Source organism: Tarenaya hassleriana, unplaced genomic scaffold (genome assembly GCF_000463585.1).
Source record: "Tarenaya hassleriana unplaced genomic scaffold, ASM46358v1 Cleome9, whole genome shotgun sequence".
In the NCBI taxonomy this organism is placed as follows: domain Eukaryota; kingdom Viridiplantae; phylum Streptophyta; class Magnoliopsida; order Brassicales; family Cleomaceae; genus Tarenaya; species Tarenaya hassleriana.
The window spans coordinates 2,293,479-2,315,263 of NW_010971389.1; the positions used below are offsets into that span (position 1 = coordinate 2,293,479).

General features: G+C 36.4%; 6 protein-coding genes across 7 annotated transcripts in view; 4 read left to right on the forward strand and 2 right to left on the reverse strand.

The window, feature by feature from the left end:
- Positions 1 to 427, reverse strand: part of LOC104804522 (xyloglucan endotransglucosylase/hydrolase protein 22-like) — a 2,919-nt gene extending 2,492 nt beyond the window's left edge. The window contains exon 1 of the mRNA XM_019201326.1: positions 247 to 427. Within this exon, the coding sequence (XP_019056871.1) occupies positions 247 to 316 (70 nt within the window). The 5' untranslated portion in view covers positions 317 to 427. The remainder of the gene's footprint in view (positions 1 to 246) is intronic.
- A 1,673-nt stretch (positions 428 to 2,100) lies between these two features.
- On the forward strand, positions 2,101 to 3,570 carry LOC104803935 (NAC transcription factor 29-like). Its single transcript, XM_010528034.1, has 3 exons — positions 2,101 to 2,353; positions 2,463 to 2,749; positions 3,360 to 3,570. Exons 1-3 carry the CDS (start codon positions 2,149 to 2,151, stop codon positions 3,507 to 3,509), a joined length of 642 nt encoding a protein of 213 aa, XP_010526336.1. The 5' UTR covers positions 2,101 to 2,148; the 3' UTR covers positions 3,510 to 3,570.
- A 2,870-nt stretch (positions 3,571 to 6,440) lies between these two features.
- On the forward strand, positions 6,441 to 7,778 carry LOC104803936 (probable xyloglucan endotransglucosylase/hydrolase protein 21). Its single transcript, XM_010528036.1, has 3 exons — positions 6,441 to 6,818; positions 6,915 to 7,108; positions 7,231 to 7,778. Exons 1-3 carry the CDS (start codon positions 6,525 to 6,527, stop codon positions 7,649 to 7,651), a joined length of 909 nt encoding a protein of 302 aa, XP_010526338.1. The 5' UTR covers positions 6,441 to 6,524; the 3' UTR covers positions 7,652 to 7,778.
- Positions 7,779 to 10,130: 2,352 nt separating this feature from the next.
- On the forward strand, positions 10,131 to 12,389 carry LOC104803937 (protein YIPF6 homolog). Its single transcript, XM_010528037.2, has 3 exons — positions 10,131 to 10,846; positions 11,733 to 11,807; positions 11,886 to 12,389. The coding sequence occupies exons 1-3, from the start codon at positions 10,340 to 10,342 to the stop codon at positions 12,144 to 12,146; spliced, it is 843 nt and encodes a 280-aa protein (XP_010526339.1). The 5' UTR covers positions 10,131 to 10,339; the 3' UTR covers positions 12,147 to 12,389.
- A 778-nt stretch (positions 12,390 to 13,167) lies between these two features.
- Positions 13,168 to 14,914, forward strand: LOC104803938 (probable small nuclear ribonucleoprotein F). 2 transcript variants are annotated; one of them, XM_010528039.2, is made up of 6 exons: positions 13,240 to 13,257; positions 13,804 to 13,882; positions 13,966 to 14,053; positions 14,142 to 14,179; positions 14,464 to 14,528; positions 14,723 to 14,914. In XM_010528039.2, the coding sequence occupies exons 3-6, from the start codon at positions 14,041 to 14,043 to the stop codon at positions 14,790 to 14,792; spliced, it is 186 nt and encodes a 61-aa protein (XP_010526341.1). In that variant the 5' UTR covers positions 13,240 to 13,257; positions 13,804 to 13,882; positions 13,966 to 14,040; the 3' UTR covers positions 14,793 to 14,914. The 2 variants fall into 2 exon arrangements, with proteins under 2 accessions (XP_010526340.1, XP_010526341.1); XM_010528038.2 differs by lacking the exon at positions 13,804 to 13,882 and having other exon boundaries at positions 13,168 to 13,257.
- Positions 14,915 to 15,043: 129 nt separating this feature from the next.
- LOC104803939 (NADPH--cytochrome P450 reductase 2-like) lies at positions 15,044 to 19,225 on the reverse strand. The gene is made up of 18 exons (XM_010528040.1): positions 18,771 to 19,225; positions 18,616 to 18,675; positions 18,425 to 18,501; positions 18,276 to 18,333; positions 18,114 to 18,197; positions 17,961 to 17,997; positions 17,725 to 17,794; positions 17,451 to 17,642; positions 17,264 to 17,356; positions 16,934 to 17,159; positions 16,748 to 16,831; positions 16,514 to 16,665; positions 16,320 to 16,416; positions 16,088 to 16,237; positions 15,916 to 15,993; positions 15,711 to 15,833; positions 15,492 to 15,605; positions 15,044 to 15,337 (listed from the first exon to the last, which is right to left on the reverse strand). The coding sequence occupies exons 1-18, from the start codon at positions 19,143 to 19,145 to the stop codon at positions 15,257 to 15,259; spliced, it is 2,151 nt and encodes a 716-aa protein (XP_010526342.1). The 5' UTR covers positions 19,146 to 19,225; the 3' UTR covers positions 15,044 to 15,256.
- Positions 19,226 to 21,785: the final 2,560 nt, after the last annotated feature.

Genomic DNA, 21,785 nt, shown 5'->3' on the forward strand with positions numbered 1-21,785 from the left:
CGGTTGGAAATCCGTTGGAAAATTCCAACGGAAAAATTCGTTGAAATTCCGTTGAAAATTCTAACGGTTTTCCAACGGACACCGATTTCTAACGACGAAATTCCAACGGATAAATCCGTTGGAAATCCGTTGGAAACGTTAATTTCCAACGGATTTATCCGTTGAAAATGACCATTTTTTTTGTAGTGATGGTCTCAAGTAATGGCGAAATCACGGTGGAAGTTACCAGCAGAGACAGAACCAAACCTAGAACAAACACGAAACTCGTGACAAAGGGAATCATCATCGTCAAAGAAGGAGAGGAAGGAGCCGCCATTGATGAGGGGGCTCAGGAGAAGTGAAGATGAATGGTTGAGAAGGTGAGTTTTTGTGGGTATTTATAAGTGGTGTGAGCGAGTGAGGATGAAGATGAAGACGAAACACGTGATCTGATTTGGCTTCTGGAAAACAGCAGAGCGAGCAAGTGGGAGAGATGAAACTGGTGTGACCAAGCTGCTCTTAAGAAAGAGACAGTTGTGTCTGTATTGTGTTCTCTTTCGTATTTAAAACCCAGCAAAAAAAAAACTTTGAACATTTTTTTTTTGGATCTGAGTATTTATATGAGAAGATGTTATTTTGATATTTTGGAGAAATGGAATTTAAAGGATAAAAACCCAAACTTTTTTGGTTGAGAGTCGGATATTTCTTAGAAATATTATATTTTTTATTTGCGAAAATATCGTTATTTTGTAAATCTGGTATTGGTTAGAGTGTTATAGACATTTCATATGAAAAATTTGTCGTATCTGCAATAAATTATATTGTGATATATATATTATTTAAAAAAAGCGCCATCTCCCGTCATGAGCTGCAACTCACATCAAGTGGATTCTCGCTTCTCATGTAATCATTTATTATAGGCTTTCACTCTCACCAATTTAATACATATATGTGTGTGTGACAATACAACGTATGATATCTTTTTAGGGCAATCCAGATTTTAGGGCAACTACGAGACAATTTTTAGTAGATTTTTCTGTATTCCTCCTTTTTATTATATACTTTTTGAAATGAAAATAAACATCTGGTCACAAATTATTTGAGTTAATTGGTTTCGGATTCACAAATATTCGCATTCGAATGAAGATGAATACATTAAAATCGAATGTCCACCCATATTTTGGTGGCACGATGATTAAAGGTCATGCAACACATATTTTTACGGAGAAGAGTATTTAGATAAATCTTTTTTTTTATTTTGTTTCTCCCCTTCCTTCCTCCGCAGCGTTCTTGCGAGAATCCATCCTCTGTGACTGTCCTTAGACCGTTGCAGCCATCTCATCTCCGTCTGACCGCCGTCATCCGCCGGAAGAGACGAAGGCTTCCGTTCGCGGCTTTCTTCCATGTCTCCAATTCCCTCGTGTCCGCCGGCACTACCTCTTCATGCCATGGTTCCGTCTATTTCTCCGACACAGAAGCATGTGTCCATCCGCCGTGGACACGCACGGTGAACGCGGTTTCATCACCGTCGAGTAGGTACGGGTTTTGTCCTTCGGGATTCTGTTCCCTCATAATCGAATCGTTCCGACAATAGCGCAGAACCAGAAAACAGTGTCTAGTTATGTTTCCATATATATATATATATATTGAAAAGCTAGAAACATCAAGGTTTAGGATCCAAACTGAAACCCTTTATTTGGATAATAAAATAATCTTAATGGATATAGTCGAAAGATTTGGTATTATCGTAATATTGAAATTATAACAAAAATATAAGAACAATCACATGGAAGGTTAATTTATTTCTAATTATAGAGGAAGTTATATTCTAAGTATTCTTCAAACTTCCAACGATATAGAATTGATAAAATTTAAAATGAAACAAAAAGAATAAAATACGCGCTTTCCACATCTATCTCTTTTTGTCGGTAACTTCACATGAATCCGTAAAAATCTTTTCAATTTAAATTAAAAAAAAAAACATCAAGATAGAGTAGTTTCAATTTTAAGATAAAGTTATAAATATTCGACTTCTGATATGATTTGTAGTATTCATAATTATGACACAGAGATAAAAACTCTTGCCTATAAATACTAGGGAAAAAAAACCCTAGAAAACTCGCAATATATAAATACGAATTGGAGGATTCAGTGGCAAACTCGCCATATATGCAGTCAACGGCGAACGACGGAGAAGACAACCGGAGTCAACGGTGGTGCGATTTCTCCACCCTTCCCCCCGGTGTCCGGTTCAGACCGACAGACGAAGAGATCATTCTCAGTTACTTGCTTCCCAAGTTACGCGGCGAAAAAATACCTCCAAACCAAATTTTACGCATCAAACTTTACGAACATGGTCCAGAAAGAATCGAAGGTACGTAAGTGACAAAAAGGGTCGTAGCCCAATGCCTGGCTCTACGTTTATATACGCGTATCTCCGTACATGGGTCTGGATCTGGTTGACCCATCTCTTGATTCCGCAGTCATGTTTCGGATATATCGGGAATTCGACGAAGAAGTGTACTTCTTTACGACGATACAGCGGAAGTACAAGAACGGGGAGAGGCCGAGACGTACAGTTCCCGGTGGATACTGGAAGGCGACGGGGAAAGAGAGAGAGATCTTCTCCGGCGAGACGTTGATCGGATTCAAGAAATCACTGGTACTCTATAGAGGAGATCCACCAAAGGGCGAGAAGACGAACTACGTTATACATGAATACAGAGCTTACGATCCGGAAAGAAGCCGTCCTGGACCAGATGGCAGAAAGGTTGGAACTTTCGTTGTTAAATCTCTGTTTTTAGTGAATAATAGAAAATTTTGAAAAGATCATCATATATATTTTTTTATTGAACTTTTATATCTGTTTTTTAGATCTTTTTCATTCTCCCAAACGTCTTTCGTTTGATTTTGAAATGGTATCGGAGTTTTTTTTTTTTATCGTTTCTCCTCCGGTTAATCTCTTCCTCAAGTTTTACTTCTTTCTTTTAACCGATTGAGTTATATAATTTTTTTTTATTCTTTTCGATTTGATGTATGTATGTATGTATGCACAAGAAAAATAGAAATTCTCGAAAACTTTCTATATTTTCTCTATGTTTTTATTGAGATTTTCTACGTATTTTTTTTTGTTTTTTTTTTAATGAAATAGATGTTTAAGATGGTTTATACATTAGACCAAATAAACATTTTGGCTAGAAAAATAGAAAATAAAAAAATATGAAAAAACAATAGAGGTAGTGGTAGATCTATATTTATTAATGACTTAAAGAGATTACAAATTTTCGAAAGAATTAAGCTAAAACCGAAATGAATGGAGAAAGGGAATTCATGTGACCGTTTTTTTTTGTTGTCGTTGTTCATCATTTCGGTGTTTGCAGTTGGATGAACACGTAATGTGTAGAATGTACCAGAAGGCAGTGAAAGCCATAGCCATGGGCAGTGACAAGTTCTACGCATGCATCGGCCATCATGACTATGACGGTCATACATTATCATCATATGATACCCACCAGAACAAATGTGAATGAAATTTCCCCTATTCTTTTCGTCGGTGCTTTTGGTTTTGTTTTAAATACAAATAAGGCGTTTGTTTTATTTTCGGTTACTTATTTCTGCTTGTAATATTCTTCTTAATCAAAATATAATTAGAGATTTTTAATTTTAATTAAATATGATTATGTATGTATATGAATTGTACATATATTCATGATTTCTAATGGAACTCTTAAAAGGGGCGTTATAAAAAATAACCTTATTTTGCTATTCCTATTTCAACACATACCCTTCTCTATATGTTCATATGTTGATCTCATTGTTTCTTATAGAAAGATATTATTATTAGAATATTATCATTGATATGATTATGATTTACCCTAAATATTATACCTAGAATATTCTGTTGTATTTTGCTATATATTATGATGTATTCTTCTTATTATCAATAATAGAAAAACATTTCCCTATTATGGTATTAGAGCTTCGGTTTTCGTTTTAGATTTTTTTCTCATCAACAATGGTGGTTGAATCCCAAAGCGACGATGAAGATGATGATATATACTAAATCCAATAGTATTATCATCTTGAATATCGTCTTCCATTCACTTTGTTCTTTTTTTATTTTATTTTTTTTTTCGACGACAGTGTTCATCACTGTCAACTCTAGCTGATGTGCTACTTTTTTTTTTCAGACGACGTTCGTTTATCGATGTCAACCCTAATCGTTGTGAGATCTTTACATATTGGCATTTAGCCCTTTCGATTGGAAAACTCCGATCGTCGATCCACGTATTTACGTCCCTTATTTTTTTTTTCTATCTTGCTCCGCTGCTACACTATCACGCATTATGTGTCGCGCTTTTGCGCCCATTTTTTTTCTCCGGCCTAGCCGCTATATACACCGTAATTTTTTGCACTGTCGACTTCATTGTCGTGCAACCCAATTCACGCATACGCGTCGCACTTTCGTGCCATATCAGCCTCTGAGAATACAACTCTCAAGCTCTTCAAACGTTATCAAACAATACCGACTCAAGTTTGAACTACACCACCAAATGGAAGATGATTCGTTTAATATGATCAGAGTTTCAGGTTTTAGTTTTTATGTAATAAGATTGAATTCATCATAGATGATTCATCTTGAGGGGCATATAGAAAGATATTATTATTAGAATATTATCATTGGTATGATTATGATTTACCCTAGATATTATGCCTAGAATATTCTATTATATTTTGCTATATATTATGATGTATTCTTCGTATTATCAATAATAGAAAAACATTTCCCTATTACTCATAACGTTAAATTTAAGATGTTTTAATCAAATAATTAGTAAGATATACAAGATATGAACATAATGAATTACCGAAATCACCATAAATTTAACGTTATAATCAATAAAATCAACATGTGATCATACTATATTTTGGGTCACATGGGTCACATGGTCACATATGGAGAAGGGTATGTGTTGAAATAAGAAGGGAAAATTTGCACCAGTATCCAAAAACGTCACGTCATTAGAAATCTATACCTTTTTTTTTTCCTTTGCAAACTATACCTTTTTATAATTTTTTGACAAAAATACCCTTCATTTATTGTATAATTTCGATGTTGCCATTATTCAAAAAAATTACAGCATAAAAAATATATTTTATTCAGAAACTGTGTTATCTCAGAAAACTGTTTTTTTCATTCGGAATAATTATTTTTTATCTGTGAGAATCTGTTTTTATTTGGTTTAACTGTTTTTGTATACGAAAAAAATAATTTTTTTTATCAAGAAGAACTGTTTCTCGTCCGAAAAAATTATTTTTTCATTCGGAAAAGACTTTTTTTTATCCGAAAAAAATATTTTTTTATCTGAAAAAATCTATTTTCGTTTGGAAGAATACTTTTTGTTGAGAAAATTGTTTTCATAGGAGAAAAAATGTTTTTTATATAAAAAAACAATTTTTTTTTTATATGTGAGAACTATTTTTTATTCGGACAAAAAACGTACACTCCCGAACGAAAAACAACTCCCTCGAAAAAAACAGTTCTTCCGGACAAAAAAACAAACTTTTCCGAACGAAAAACAGATTTTTCCGGACAAAAAACAATCCTCCCGGACAAAAAACAGTTCTCCCGGACAAAAAAAAGATTCTCCCGGATAAAAACAAACTCTCCCGAACAAAAAAAATTCTCCTGGACAAAAAACAGACTCTCCCGGACAAAAAACAGTTCTCCCGGATAAAAAACAGACTCTCTCGGATGAAAAAGAGTTCTCCCAGACAAAAGACAAACTCTCCTGGATGAAAAACAGTTCTCCCGGATGAAAAACAGCTCTCCCGGATTATACGGTTTCCAAAAAAATCTGCTTTTTATATTGCACATTTTTTTGGACGCTAAATGACAATATTGAAATTATACAATAAAGTAAGGGTAGTTTTGTAAAAAATTTATAAAAAAGTATAGTTTGCAAAGGTCATAACTATTTTGTCATACTTTGTAAAACACGACATCTTTTTGTCACATTTAATCAATAACCCTAAATAAGAATAGAAAAGTAAGAGTATTTTTTATATAATGAACTCTTAAAAGTCGAAGATAAACATATATAAGATATATGTGTTAAAAAAAAGTTATAAGAACTTTGTTTTCTGGCCATGATTATTGAGAAAATAAAGTGGGTGGATATTATAAGGTGAAATGCTTAATGGGCTGTCTGTGATTAGGATTAGCAATTGAGCCGCAAACCATTAATTTAGTTGTTTTTATTTTTCCAATGCAACTTTGGGTTTTTTACCAAAAAAAAAAAACTTTGGGTTTTGCTCTCCAGCTGTTCACTTCTCATCTCACCCTCACCAATCCCACCTTTTGCCTAAAAAAAAAAACCTTTTTTTTCTAAAAAAGAAATAGAGCTCTTGTATATATATACACACACATATATGTTACCCACCAAACATCACACGTCGAACTCGAACCAAACACTTAAAAAGATCGAGACTTAAAGAGAAAACCCACTTGAGTTTAGTCAACCAAAAAAGAGTCCAAACCCGAAATGGCTTCACAACCACGAGTTCTCCTCTCTATTCTTATGGTCACTACGCCGTATTTTCTCGTTTCTTTTAACATTTTGGGTGTTGCAAATGCCGGAGATTTCAACCAAGACGTCGAGGTGACATGGGGTGATGGAAGAGGGAAGATCTCGAACGATGGAACTCTCGTCACTCTCTCTCTTGATCAAGCCTCAGGCTCTGGGTTCCAATCCGAATCCGAGTATTTGTACGGAAAGGTCGACATGCAGATCAAACTCGTGCCGGGTAACTCTGCCGGGACAGTCACCACCTTCTACGTAAGTATTTGTCATGTTCATGTGAATCGTCATCATGGTGTGTCCATATGCGTATAATAATGTGATTTTTTTTTTGTTTTTTGGCATTTGGTTCAGTTGAAATCAGAAGGGTCGACATGGGACGAGATTGATTTCGAGTTCTTGGGCAACCTCAGTGGCGATCCATACATAGTGCACACTAATGTATATACTCAAGGCAAAGGTGACAGAGAACAACAGTTCTACCTCTGGTTCGACCCAACAGCCGATTTTCACACTTACTCCATCCTATGGAATCCAAGTCACATAGTGTACGTATATATATATTCAGCGAAAACTATCATAAAGTATACAGAGAACTGGTCAGTACCTAGGGTTAGAGGGATTAGTGGAACAATTGTATCGATCTAAAGAAACATGTTTGAATTGCTAGGTTCTACGTGGATGGGAGGCCGATAAGGGAGTTCAAGAACTTGGAAGAGATGGGAGTGGCATATCCAAAGAGCCAACCAATGAGAATGTATTGCAGCCTATGGAACGCAGATGATTGGGCGACGAGGGGAGGACTCGTCAAGACAGATTGGTCACAAGCTCCATTCACCGCCTCTTTCAGGAACTTCAGCTCAGACGCTTGTGTCTGGTCCAATGGGGTTTCTTCTTGCTCGTCTTCCTCTTCTTCTTCTTCTGCCGCCCAGTGGTTTTCGGAACAGCTCGACTCGACGAGCCAGAAGATTATGAGATGGGCGCAGAGGAATTTCATGGTTTACAACTACTGCAAGGACAAGAAGAGGTTCCCTCAGGGATTGCCTGTTGAGTGCAACATCAAGAACAAGAACAAGAACAGAAAGCCTTGAAAGTTTGTCTTTTTGTTCTGCTTTTTTAATCAGATACATTGTATGATTCTGTGCTCTTCAGTGTTTTTGAGATTCATGTATCGTAATTTTTATTGTATCACCTTGTATAGAATAAAATAAATGGACTGATGGGACTTTGAGTTATGTTTTTATTATAGGATTAATCATACCAATTTTATCAAAGACCGTGAATACATAAACGATTAAGATTAAGCAATGTGATCATTAGTCCAGACTCCAGAGCGAAGATTATATGACTAAAATTTTATCTAAGAATTGCCCATGAAGGTGTAATATAATCTAAAACGTAATTAGGTATAATATTTCATCAATTAGATTAATTGAATTTAAAACAAATAAATAAATCATTCAAACTTTATGTTTCAAAACACAATTTTTTTTTAAAATAATATTCGCTATGAGCTAACATTGTTTAATCTTAATCGTATATGCATTTATGGGCTTTCAACAATCATTGATAATTTTAGTTTCAAACATAATCCGAATGGAATTTCGATATAAAAAAAACTAAATAATTTTTTAAAAATTCAAACATACAATCCAAAAATAAATGAACCCGAAACATCTCCTATTTGATATTGTTGTGCTTGATTTTTTTTAAAAAAAATATGTTTTCCAATTGGTTATAGAACAAAATCTAAATCTAATTAAATGTTTGTCGTTTGGGATTTTCTCCAACAACTATGCCTACGAATGGAAAATATATATATATATATATATATATATGATTAAAGTGACTGACACACGAAAGCATGTTCGTGGAATTCCCAGATTTATCATGCAGATGGTGAATTTGTCAGGAATAAAGCAGCCTATCTGTGTATCTTCAAAACATTAACAAACAAAACAATACGTATGTATGTATGTATGTATGTATGTATGTATGTATGAGAGAAGTTTCCCCTTCTGTTTTCATAGTAAAAATATATAAATACCCACAGACAGATGGACGGTGGGTTTGGTACAGCTCAAAATGCTCATGTTAGAATTTCGTGTAAGTGTCAGATCCAAAAGAATAAAAGCTGTAAATATAGATCTGGATCTGGCTTTATGGATGATGTAATATTTTCTGAAAATTAAAAAGTTTAAAACGATTACAGGACTCTTATTTTTTCTTTACTTTTCATATTTTTTAATTAAATATTTTGAATTTTATTTGTTTCAAGTTTATAATATTTGTATCATTCCTTTTTTATCATGAGCTCCAAAGCTATTATGATAAGCTTCTACAAATTGAATCAAATTTTATTAACCAAATCAAATTTAATTGAATTATGGATTTGACATTAAATTAGATTTTTGTTATAACGATCTTTTAATCATAATGACCCATATATCAACTATCTGTTATTAACCCACGTTGAGTTTTGGTTTAGAGTATATATGAACTGATTTACAATTCAGCATTTCATATATAGATACATATCTCATTTGTTTATAGTATATGCGCTCTAATTCATAACTAAACATCTCACGTTTTGGTATACATCTTCTTCTATATATATATATATATATATATATATAATATAAAAGTAAAAAGTGAATATCATAATTTGTTATTTTTTTAAAAATCAGAATCTAGTTTCGATTAACAAATATTCTAATGTTTATCTTCCAATTATGTAATTCTTTAGTCATGTAAGAAAATAGAAATAGAGTATATGACCAATGGTGTGTGTTTTTACAACCCAATCTTCTCAAATCATTATTACAAGTAATTAATGAGTTTTTATTTTTCAAAAAGTTAGTGGCTATTAGTTTAATATATGCCCCACCATATGAATAATAAACATTAAGTGTAACTAAATAAAGAATAAAATAATTCAAAATCATGGTATTTAATAAATAATAATACATTACAATTGGTGAAGAATGAGGACTAGAGTTGGAGAGTACTCATTGCATTCAATAATAATAATAATAATAATAATAATAATAATATATCAATGGCGTAAAGGACTGCAGAGCCAAATAAAAAAATTGAAGCCAAGTAAATTTGAAAGTATCCTTATCCATCGCAGAAATGGTAGTTATGAAAATGACATGAGCCCAATTATAATAGATTTTTATTGATGATTCATCTGAATTAAATCAAATTCAGTTATATATATATATATATGTGTGTGTGTTTTGGTTGTGTCCGAATGTTTCTCTTTTTTTTTTTCTTTCCAAGAATATGTTTTGCACAATAAAGAGTGTCTATGTGATTGAGCAAAAACTAAATGGAAAAAAAACTTTGATTACTTCTTGCGAGAATATCGTAAATGTGTATCTATCTGTTTGTTGTTATATAAATATAAAATCTTGCATGAAAACTTGTAATATTACATGATAATTTTAACTTCGAAATTTGAAAAACCAAAGATTCAATAACCAAATCCCAACCCCTATTAAAATATCATTAACCATAGTATATAACCACAGGGATTCTTAGTGGGCTTCCGAGTTTTTCTGCCCAAACGACGTAGTACGTCGTCGTTTTTGGTGGGAAAGCACCGTTACGCACGTTTCCTCTCATCTCTCGTGACAGTGATTTCCTACTCATCCTCTCCAAGATCTGTTCGAATTCCTCCATCGGATCCAACCGGGAAAATCTTGCCCTAGTTTCCCGGGAAAATCTTGTTTTTTCCTTTCGAGGAAGAAGAAGAGGAAGAATTGGAAGGACAAATGTCGCACAGCGATACAATACCTCTTCATCCTTCATCTCAGTCGGACATCGACGAGATCGAGAATCTGATCATCGACAGTGTACAATCGGGTCCCGCCACTGTTGTTCCGGTTCCGGCCCGGCCGCCGAGCCCGACCCGTCCGTCGATACCCGTTTCTTCCTCTCCGTTCATCCAATCCAACCTCCCTCCGCCGTCGTCCTCCTCCGCGCATAAGGTCCCGTCGGTTCCTCTCCCTCCGCCTCTCCCCCCGGCGGGTAACTCCGAAGGCTCTAAGAACATAGGAGCGAGCGGGTTCGGACCTCCGCCTAACACGCTGACGGAACCTGTTTGGGACACTGTGAAGCGAGATCTGTCGCGGATTGTTAGCAATCTGAAGCTTGTGGTGTTTCCGAATCCGTACAGGGAAGATCCGGGGAAGGCGCTTAGGGATTGGGATCTATGGGGACCGTTTTTCTTCATCGTGTTCTTGGGGCTGACTCTTTCGTGGTCTGCTTCCGTCAAGAAGGTCAGCTCTCAGATTCTGATTTCTACATTAGATTTTCTGTTGATGCGTAAACTCGGTTTCCGGAATCCAATTTCTAGCTTTCAGATATAGGCTTGTTGGCTCTTTAGCTTAACCTAATTCCATTGAACCCTGCTCTGATCATTGTCTGAATCATCAAGATGGGCACCATAGATGCAACAAGGGTCTTGTGATAGGCAATGTAATCATTGTAATGTAGATAGCATTTCATTTCTCTGCCATAAGATTGTTCTCTTTACCCTCTAATATGGTCGGCATTGGAGAGATGATAGAAGAAACTACAATTCAGACTGTAGAATTGCTTGCTGTATATGTTCTTAAGCTTAGAGCAATTCTTCCCACAAGGGACTCGAAATGGTACTGTGGGATTTTTGTTCAGATACTGATTATGCAAGATTCAGCTGGGGGTACAGTGGGCACTTTGGGGCTTGCATCAGTATCATTATCGCTTATTGAATGGCATGATGTAGGTGGATCCTTCATAGTTTCCAGCCGATAAATTGTTGATATTGGGATTTTAGAAGATACCAGAGAGAAATCAAAGGGGCAGGTGAAGGTCATTTCGATACCCTGTATGCCGATTTCCAATTGTCTATATACAAAAAAACACGAACGGGCTTCTGCCTTCTTGTGTGTGTGTTGATATTGTGTTAGATTTATTCGACTTCTTTTATGGATTATCGATGGAACTTGATTTGTTTGTTTTCTTTTTGCTCGTGAACCCTCTCCTTCTCCCAGCATACACACTTTTCGACTATTCTAGGTTTTTCGCCCCGTCTCCCTGAGTCAAAAGAATTACATTGGTCCATATGTGCTAGTGATTTTGTCTTTGATCTCAATTCTCAATATGTTTCAATGTTATTTTCAGTCCGAGGTATTTGCCGTTGCATTTGCACTACTCGCAGCAGGGGCCGTCATTCTTACACTAAATGTGCTGCTCCTGGTAAGGCTTAACACTTCTTCTTCCTTCTTCTTCTTATTGGATAACGCTGTTAATGCCATTGCCGGTGCCAATGCACAGGGTGGGCATATAATCTTCTTCCAGAGCCTAAGTCTTCTGGGTTACTGTCTATTTCCTCTGGACATTGGAGCAGTGATCTGCATGCTTAAGGACAACGCCGTAATCAAAATAGTGGTGGTGAGTGTGACGTTGGCATGGAGCTCATGGGCGGCTTACCCATTCATGAGCTCGGCCGTTAACCCTAGACGGAAAGCCCTCGCCCTTTACCCCGTCTTCCTCATGTACGTCTCCGTCGGCTTCCTCATCATCGCCATTGATTAAATAGAGAGAAAAATAAATCACAGGTACTGTAGTCGTCTGTATCTGTAATCATCTGTACGGAATCATGGGGTGTTCTTTATGTTCATGTCTGAACATTTTTTTGACCCCTTTTTGTCACAAACGCCGGTCGATGTTTCTTTGTATGTACTCAATGTGTATGAATACGTACGGTCTTTTTTTTGGGGACATATATATATACATGTATAATGATTTTGTAAACGCGATTTGTCAGGTTTTAAGTGAGATTCAATTTAGTTCATTTCTATTTATTTTGTATTCCATTCAATTCTATTTTGAATTCACAATCAAATCAAAATGAGATAAAAAAAAAGGGTCAAATTCAAATAAATTTGATTTGGCTCACATGGGTGCTATTGTATTTTTAATTATATCCAATGAAATCTCGTAAACCGGAACATGTAATTGTTAATTAAACCGGAAGCAAAATAACAAATACGTAATCACAAGTAAAATAAGATAAAACACACTACTAATTCAACTTTAAGTAAAAAAAAAAACTATTTCCACATTTAAACTCTACAGATTTTTGTTTTTTTTATTCAACCTTTTTTTTTACAATGGATTATATACTAAAAGGTTTTATTTGGACATGGGGCGTTGATCTCTAAGCAAACATTTGAGAATAGGAGGGCTTTGCTTGTGACACACGTCACCTCCTTTGCTTTGGTACTCTTATGTCTCTTTTGACCTTTATTCGAGAGGGGTGAATTTAAAATTTAAAATTTAAAATTTACTAAAGGCAACAACCTTGTTCGCACATATAGTTGAAAATTTATTTTCAATCATTTAGTAAAAGAAAATAGCAAAATCAATTTCACTTCTGATATATATATCAAGAATTTGCAATTTAACAGAATAAAAAATTTATAGTTCCATTTGAAAATGGGCCAAACAATAATAACAAATGAACCTTGATGGTTGTACTGTTGGGCCTGTCAGAACTTTTGGGCCTTTTCGTGTGTGTAATTAAATTTAAAAATGGAAGAGATTACCCTTGGACGAAAAACCCTAGCGAAATCGAGGAACAAACAAAGGCGAGGTTTGTCTTCTCCGATCGTCGAAGCGCTTCTTCGTTCGCTAATCAATGGCGGTAAGCTTCGATCTTTGAGCTGATTTTTACGGATTCTTGGTGGAATATGAAATTCGTTTTTTTTTTGCGCAACTTAGGGTTAGGAAGTCGTAGATTCACGTGGTTTAGGGCTTGAAAAGCTGTCGGAGCTGAATCTCTAAGCTATACAATCCTCTTTTCTACGGAGATTTCATGTATGTTTCTTGTTGGGTTTTCTTAATTTATGAAGAAATCTCGAAGTATCAGCGATTTGGAACTATATTAATTTAAATGTTTCCGTTTCTGTATGTTTTGTAATGCCGGGCACGTCTTCCTGTATGATCCCATCTTTGCATTTCGTGAGGTAGCTGCTAGTTTCTGCTCCTTGGGAAACATGTTGAGCTTTGCAATTTTATTAAGTTTAATCCAGAATGAACCACTGTTCTCTGTTCGTTTTGAGATTACTAGAGGAAAATGTTCGCTTTTTCGGAATTTAGATTTGTCTGTGTGGATTGAGAGATTCTTCATTTCGACCATTTTAACAGAAGATATCTCAGAAAGTTTGATGCCCCATTTTGCATGTTTCAGACAATACCGGTAAACCGGGAACCGTTTTGAGATAGCTAGAGGAAAAACTTAAACTCTTTTTCGCAATTTAGATTTGCCGGTATGGATTCCAATTCTACATTTCGACCACTGTCACAGCAGATATGTCGGAAAGTTTGATGCTCCATTTTTGCTATGTTTCAGACCATACCCGTAAACCCGAAACCATTCTTGAACAACCTGACTGGCAAAACGGTAATCGTCAAGCTTAAATGGGGAATGGAATACAAAGGTACCGTCTTTTTCTCTACCTGAAATTGGCACCGCTGAATAACCGGAGCTTATGTCCTACTTTCTTTTCTGAATTGTTGGTGACTCAGGTTTTCTGGCCTCTGTGGACTCCTACATGAACTTGCAGGTGCCTTGTTAGCTTCCATATTCATTGTACAAACAGACTAACATAACCCTAGATTCAGGAAGCTTGGTCTTCGCGTTATGTTCAAATGTTTGTGTGTTATGTTCATTCATACGGCAAAAAACACTATTGTTGTAATGTTGTCCCTAGTTCCTACAAAATGCTTGAGCAAAGACATGCATTCTAACCCATGCATAAGTTATCATTACTCGGGCATGTATATATATACACACACATGTGCTATGGATTATCATTGTAGCAACTCATGTTCTCGGTACTTTTCGCAGCTGGGGAGTGCTGAAGAGTACATTGACGGCCAGTTAACTGGAAACCTGGGGGAGATCTTGATCAGGTAAAAAGATAATTTTCCTAGATTCAATGGTTGTGAAATTCATTCACCCCTTGTTCCATAACTTCAAACTCAGATTATTGTTCTGCAAATGATATATATATATATATATACATACATGACCAATAAAATCATGAGAAGTGGAGCTGGCTGCTCGCTCGTGATCTCAACTATTTCGGGTTCCGATCTCTCTGCAGGTGCAACAATGTTTTGTACATCCGTGGTGTACCTGAGGATGAGGAACTCGGAGATGCAGATGAAGACTAAAAGACTCTGGTAATGAACCCTAAACCCTATTTTAAACGAAGCGAATTGAAATTGAAAACTTGTGAATTCGATCAGAAGACTTTGTACCTGAACCATAGAATCAATGGATGTGTCTTTTTTAATCAACGTATCATGTGCTTACTATATATAACTCATAAGAGAACTCTTCCCTATTGTTGGGCACATATAACAGTGCCAAATATGAAATATCACCAACCACTCCACTTTCCCTATGATTTGTAGAAGACGTGAAATAGTAATAATTATCATTATACTTACGATTGTAATTAACTTTTCAAAAATATAAACAAGAAAATGTATAAAGAGGTTATTAAGCTTATAATGACAAATGGGGCTTTCCTGAAGTTTTTGTCCAAAAGCTTTATGAAAAGACCGAGAGAGAGTCTTCCACTGCTTCCTCTAGTAAGCTCCATGGCCAAGTCTGTTGTCTGTGTTCTTTTTCCTTACCAAACATCACGGAGATATCTTCCACTGGTTTGCAGATTCTTCACAAAGCTCTCTGCTTCCGAGCTCTCCATAGATCCCTTCACCCATTCATTCAATCAAAACCCGTCAAGGATAAAACCCGTAAACGCACACGTATGAGTTTCCGGGGAAAGTATTAGGAACTGTGCAGAGCTTAGGGTTTCGGCTCGGACATTGTGGGATACTAGATGGAGTTCGGATTGGAGAGGGTACCTGTTCTTGAACTATAGCGTGGAGAGCTCTGTGAACATCTCTCGCCATCCCCTTTGCATCACCGCATACGTATACGTACGCTCCCTCCCTAATCATTTTCCATATATCCGACGCCTGCCCCCGAACAGATAAAAAATATATGGATGTGAAGTTTAATTTACATATTTGTACAGGCATTGTCCCGTGATTCTTGTCAGAAATCACGGAGAAAAAAGATACCTTGTCCATCATCTTGTGCTGGACGTATTCTTTGGAGGATCGTTCTCGTGAGAACGCGACGACAAGCTCCGAGAGAGCTCCACTCTCTACAAATCTCTCGAGTTCATCCTCGTATATGAAATCCTGAAAATTGTTTTTACAAATCTAGCAAAGATGAATTCAACATGCATGCCATGGAGATTCTGGCTTTGAAGAGACAAGTTACCATTCTACGGTTTCTGCATCCGAAGAACAGAATCGATGATCCAAGTTCGGTCCCGGATTCCTTCATGGCTAGCCTTTCCTGCATATTTATACAGCACAGAAATCGTTACCCTCGATTTTAATCTCGAGAGACGAGACGAGAACACTCGGGGTAGATGGAACCCGAATCCAACCTGAAGGAAACCCCTGAAGGGAGCCAGCCCGGTGCCTGGACCGATCATTATAATCGGTACTTTAGCATCCAAAGGTAGTCTGAAATTGGACTGCCTCACAAAAATCGGTGCCCAACAACAGTTCTCGCTCTTCTCCAAAGGCACAGCAGTCTGTAACATCATGCAAATTCGGAGTCAGAAACACAACGAAAACGACAGTAATGGCATAACACGGAAGAGGATTCATTCATACCTTCATCCAAGTAGAGCAGACTCCCTTGTGTACCCTCCCGGTTGGCATCTTATCAAGAACAAGAACACACGTTACATGAATTCTTGATGGTGAGATCCTACCCAAAAAAAAAGTTGTGGCGAATGGTTATTTACATGAGAAAATTCTACAATACCACAAACAGAAACACGCAAAAGATTTTCTATAATACTCACTTTGGAGAAGACGAGATTGAATAAAACCTCGGCTGCAGCCTTGGAGCCACGGCGGCAAAGAATACGCCAAGTGGAGGCCTGGCGGATGGAAACTCGGCCATCACCTCGAGGAGACTTCTCTGACTTTCTACTATCCATTTCGCGTACTCGTCCTGTCATTCAAAAGGCCATTCATTAGTATGAAAAAGGAAATTGCAGTAGAGAAAGGAATTCCACGTCAAATTCAGACACAACCTTCCCAGCAGGTGATGCGAGGTGTCTTAATCTCTCGGCCTCCTCTGGATCTGAAGCATGAGCGGCCAAAGCAAGTAACGTGGACTGCAATAAACAACAAGAAAAGTGAATAAAGGAAATCAAGAATCAGAAAAACTGGGACATACAGAACCGACAATCATATGAAGAGATCAGAATCGGACAAACCTTCTTAGGAGAACTCAGAAGACAAGTGTATCGAGTCAGCGCCGTCCTTAGAGTGCAAGGTGGAAACGGAGGAGGAAGTGCACTGCCAGTGATCAGTGTGCCATCCGCTTTATCAGTGTGGAGGGAGAAATAAATTTCGCCTGACATTCCCAGTAGCCTAAGTGCTTCCTCGACCGTTTCACTTGAATTCTGACTGTATACACCGACATGATCTCCTGCTTCGTACCTAAGAGACAACATATGGATGGTGGACATTCACTATCTGCAATATTCTTAAGGGATAAATGGAGAAACTAGTGAAGGGCCATAGGAAAAGAGAGTAAAACTCACGAAAGCCCGGTACCAGCTATGTCAAATTCCAAATGGGTGCAAGAACGGTCTGATTCTGGAGTATGAAGCTCTTTCCTTACCGAAACATTAGCCCTTTAAGCGGCAAACGAAAGCACTATTTAGATCGATTAATATATGTATATATATGACAAGAAATTACCTCCAAAGGGCCTTGTCGGGAGAGTACCTGTAAGGATGTTGAGCATCATAAAGTGTATGACCATTCCCGTTGGCCAAGTTCTTGTCCTCCAGTTCTCCATCTTCGGCGTCATGGAAGGAAACCCGGTATTCCAACACAGCGGCAGTGTAAGGTGTAGCAACAGCTGCATCACCTTCGTCCCTAAGCAACTTATCCAACTCTGGCCACAACGATTCTCGCCTGCAGCATGAGCCAAAAGTAAATAAATATGATACCAAAACTAACGCAACAGAAGAGAACAATTTTGACTCGGATAATATACCATGCAGTGAAGTCATCTTCAATGCATTTGTCATCGTCTCCAAGACCCACGGGAATAAGACGGTCCGCACCTGCCAAAGTATTCAGCAAGTCAGAATCAATTCGAGCTCCGAATCACAGATAAAGAACAAGCTACTGACTCATACATGTTTTCCACCCGCACTTTCAACATCAGAGCAGAGCCAAGAGGAAAGCAGAGAACAGGAAACAAGAAAAGGGCGGAAGAATTGTGTATACCTTGATCGGCAAGCATCTCATCTACCACCTTAGCGATCTGTACATAGATTTGAGAAGGAAACAATTCGAATATTAGCACACTCCAGAGCATATAACTTCGAAGTGAAACCGAGAACCAAACATAGGGTGTAAGGATAAAGATCCCATCTAAACCTTGTTAAAATGTTCGTACTGTCTGTTGCCTAACCCAAAGACTCCATATTTCATGTCTTTGACGCATTCTCCCTTGTCATTCCCCTGTAAAACCAGATCAAACTTGTCAGAAACCCAGAAATCAACACCTGGTTGTGTACTATAATTCAAAAAAGGGCTCACCTCTGTGAACCATTTGTAGAATCTCGCCGCATTATCTGTAGGCTCACCATCTCCGTATCTGAAACCCATTCGTAAAACCAAATGAGCCCAGAAAAAGCTAAACTCCCAACGGTTAGAGGAACATAGAGTAATCAGCTGGCAATACTAACGTGGCCAAGAAGAAGAAAGCGATTTTCTCCTTCTTCAATTTGTCTGCGTATTCATCATCCTCCGGTGCATAATCTTCCTGCAAAAAATCCAGAATCAGATCGAGAAGCAAACTAACAGAAGTGGCTTTCGAATTTCTACCACAGCTAAACGAAAGTTGAATCAAAGCTCCTGGAAATTTGTTGGGACGTACCAGATCAACGACTTTGAATCTGGCCTTGTCATATCTAGCCTTAGCTTCTTCCGCAAGCGCCTGTAGTTTCACAAATTCAATCCATCACACAAATTCGAAGTACAGTGTACAGTCGTGAAAACACACAGCTCAAATGCAAAAGACGGTCTCCGCACCTTAGCAAAACCTTCGGCGGTTCCGGTCTGAGTTCCGAAGAAGATAGTGACCATCTTCCTCCCATCGTCGACCTCCACCTCACGTGGCCTCAGGACCAACGGCTTCGGAGGCTCGACGCGCTTGGGCTTGTTACCGCCGGTGCCGGATCTCCGCCATACGAGAAGGACGACGCAGCCGATGAGAACGGCGATGGAGGTGGTGATCAGCGAAGCAAACTCCCTATTCTCCGTGATAATCGCGGCGAACTCGGCGGCAAACGACTCGTAAGCGGAGGCGTTGGCAGTGTCGGCCATCCCCGACTTGCCCTTAATGATCGCCGACATGCGACCGAACGGCGAAATCTTGACGGAGTCCGACGGAGAAGACAACGCCATGGTAGGTAGTAGTTGAGCTCGGTGGAGAAGATCTCTCTCTCTCTGCTTATATTTTTTTTTTTTTTTTTGTGCTGATGAGAGAGAGACTCCTGAGACCGAGAGAGGGAGATGGTGATATATAAATATATACATAAATATGTAAATATATATAAATAAATATGATAAAATGGCATATAAATAACTCAACTTTTATAAAATTATCAAATAAATACCTAAACTATAAATTTTCTATATATATATCTAAACTTTTCAAGATTTCTATAAAAATATTCAAAATTTTGAAAATTTCTCAAATTAAACAATATTCGTTAACGTTTTTTAATATAATATATCATAATATTAATTCAAATTTTTTTTCAGATTCTATTATAAATTAAACGTCGATAATAAATTTTAGTTTTATTCAGAAAATTTTTAAAAGTTTGGATATTTATATAAAAGTTTTGACAATTTTAAATATTTATATAAAAATTTTATAATTCAGATATTTCTATAAAAATTTAGAAAAATTCACTGTGTTTATATAAAATTTTACCAAGTAAATATAAGGGGTGAACCATGGTTAATTAAGCTGCGTAATTGCAATGTCTAGCTTTCTACATTCCTTTGGTCACCACCACATCATCATCAGGGATGTCAATTGTGCCCGAGACCCGAAACCCGTTCCGAAAAATAGCAGATTTCAGACCGAAATATTGAGGCTCGAAAATTTTCAGACTTTCGGACCGGGCTTGATTCGGGCTTCGGGTTCGATTCGGGCTGACCCGAAAAAAACCTGATTTTTCTTAAAAAAATCTTAAGAAAAAAAGAAAAAAATATATTAATAAAGAAAATCATGCGGGCCGACCCGATCTGACCGGTCCGGTCCAAGCCCAAAGTCTATAGGGCCGGGCTTCGGACTTCGGGCTTGATGATATAGGCCCAAAAAAATCGGACCGGTCCGAGTCCGAACCCGAAACCCTCGGACCAAGTACCGGTTCAGGTCAGGTCGGATCGAATCAGCCCGATTGACACTCCTAATCATCATAATTTCTTGTTATTTTATTAATTATTAAAAGAAAAATAATTAATTTTACTCATCTCATTTATTATTGTGGCCAATCTCTTAAGTCCCCCACTTATTAAAACTAACCTAATTACTAAACCGTATAAGCTGTATTTGGAATCATTTCTGTATTTAGAATTATATATATATATATATCCAATTAGCACAACCGTTCTTATAAGAGTGCAAGTGATGCATTTGATAAGGACCCAATTTGTTGGGATCCCATTTTTTTTTAAATTGTATTATTTTAAAAATTGAGTCATTAATTTAAAAAAAAATAAAGTTTGTAATGTTATCACAAAAAAAATATAAAATTAATTTTATATTTTAAATTAATTGAAATATATATTTTTTAATAAAATCTTAATATATATATATATATATATATATATTAAAATTGATTAAAAATAAACTATATATATAGTGTTTGCATTGGGACGCCCTGCCAAATAGTCATAAATATATATATGTAATTGTATTTAAGTATTGTGGTTAGAGTTCATTGTCCAACTTTTTAATTAAAGGGGCCTTTTTCATAACGTTAAAAACAACTATCACGTGAGTTCTCTAATGTCAACAGAGTTTAAATAATAATAAATGCCAATGTCCAAATTAACAATAGGCATCGACGTTTTTATAATAAACATAAAAAAGTATTTTAATTAAACAATATTTGATTAGGCTCGATTTATATTAGCTGAATACATCCATGTAATTAATCCCTCACGTAAAACCTAGACAGAGTAATATGTTTTTTAAAAAGAGATGAATATTTTTTAGTAAAAGTTAAATTGGGATCAAATTTGAATAGATCCAGACCAAATAAAAAACGAAAGATATATTTTAACCCTTACCAAAAAATAAATTAAAAATAACTGAATCAAATGTAATTGAAACCCAAAATATCCAGTTATATATACATATATATGTGAGTTCATTGTCATGTCATTTGAGTCTATAATCACCTTGAGATAAATCATCTTTGGTCCAAAATATAAATTCAAAGACTAATTTAAATTCAAATCATCTGTTTTGTTTATCAGAAATATATCTAAATTAATTACATCATTTATTTATACAATATAGTTTAAAAAAGAAATATAGCTAGCTTTACACGTTACTGATTCACGTTTTTTTTCACAGGTATGCTAAATCATGTTTTATGTCTTGAGAAATTCGAATTCAATAAGGGGAAAAAATATGTGAAGCAAATTTAAATATAATGAGTTTTTTTTTTTTTGAAATAACGAAATCCCACGCAAGGAGTATTTGTGGAGGAGGCGATACAAAAAAGTAGATAGAAATGTGAATCATATGAATCCAACAACGCCCACCAACTTTCTTTCCCACGTTGATGAAAACCAAACCCTAATCTCTTTACCCAAAAAAAAAAACCAAACCCTAATCTGATCTCTCGATGTATACAACATGATCTTAATCGATACAATTGTTTGTTCATAAAAGGCGAAAATTTGTGGTTTCATTAAATGCTTATGAATGGACTATCCAAACAATTTTTGGATGCAAATTGATATGGGCATGCATGGATCATACACAACTCGAGCACAAAAGGGTAGCAGAAGAACAGAAGT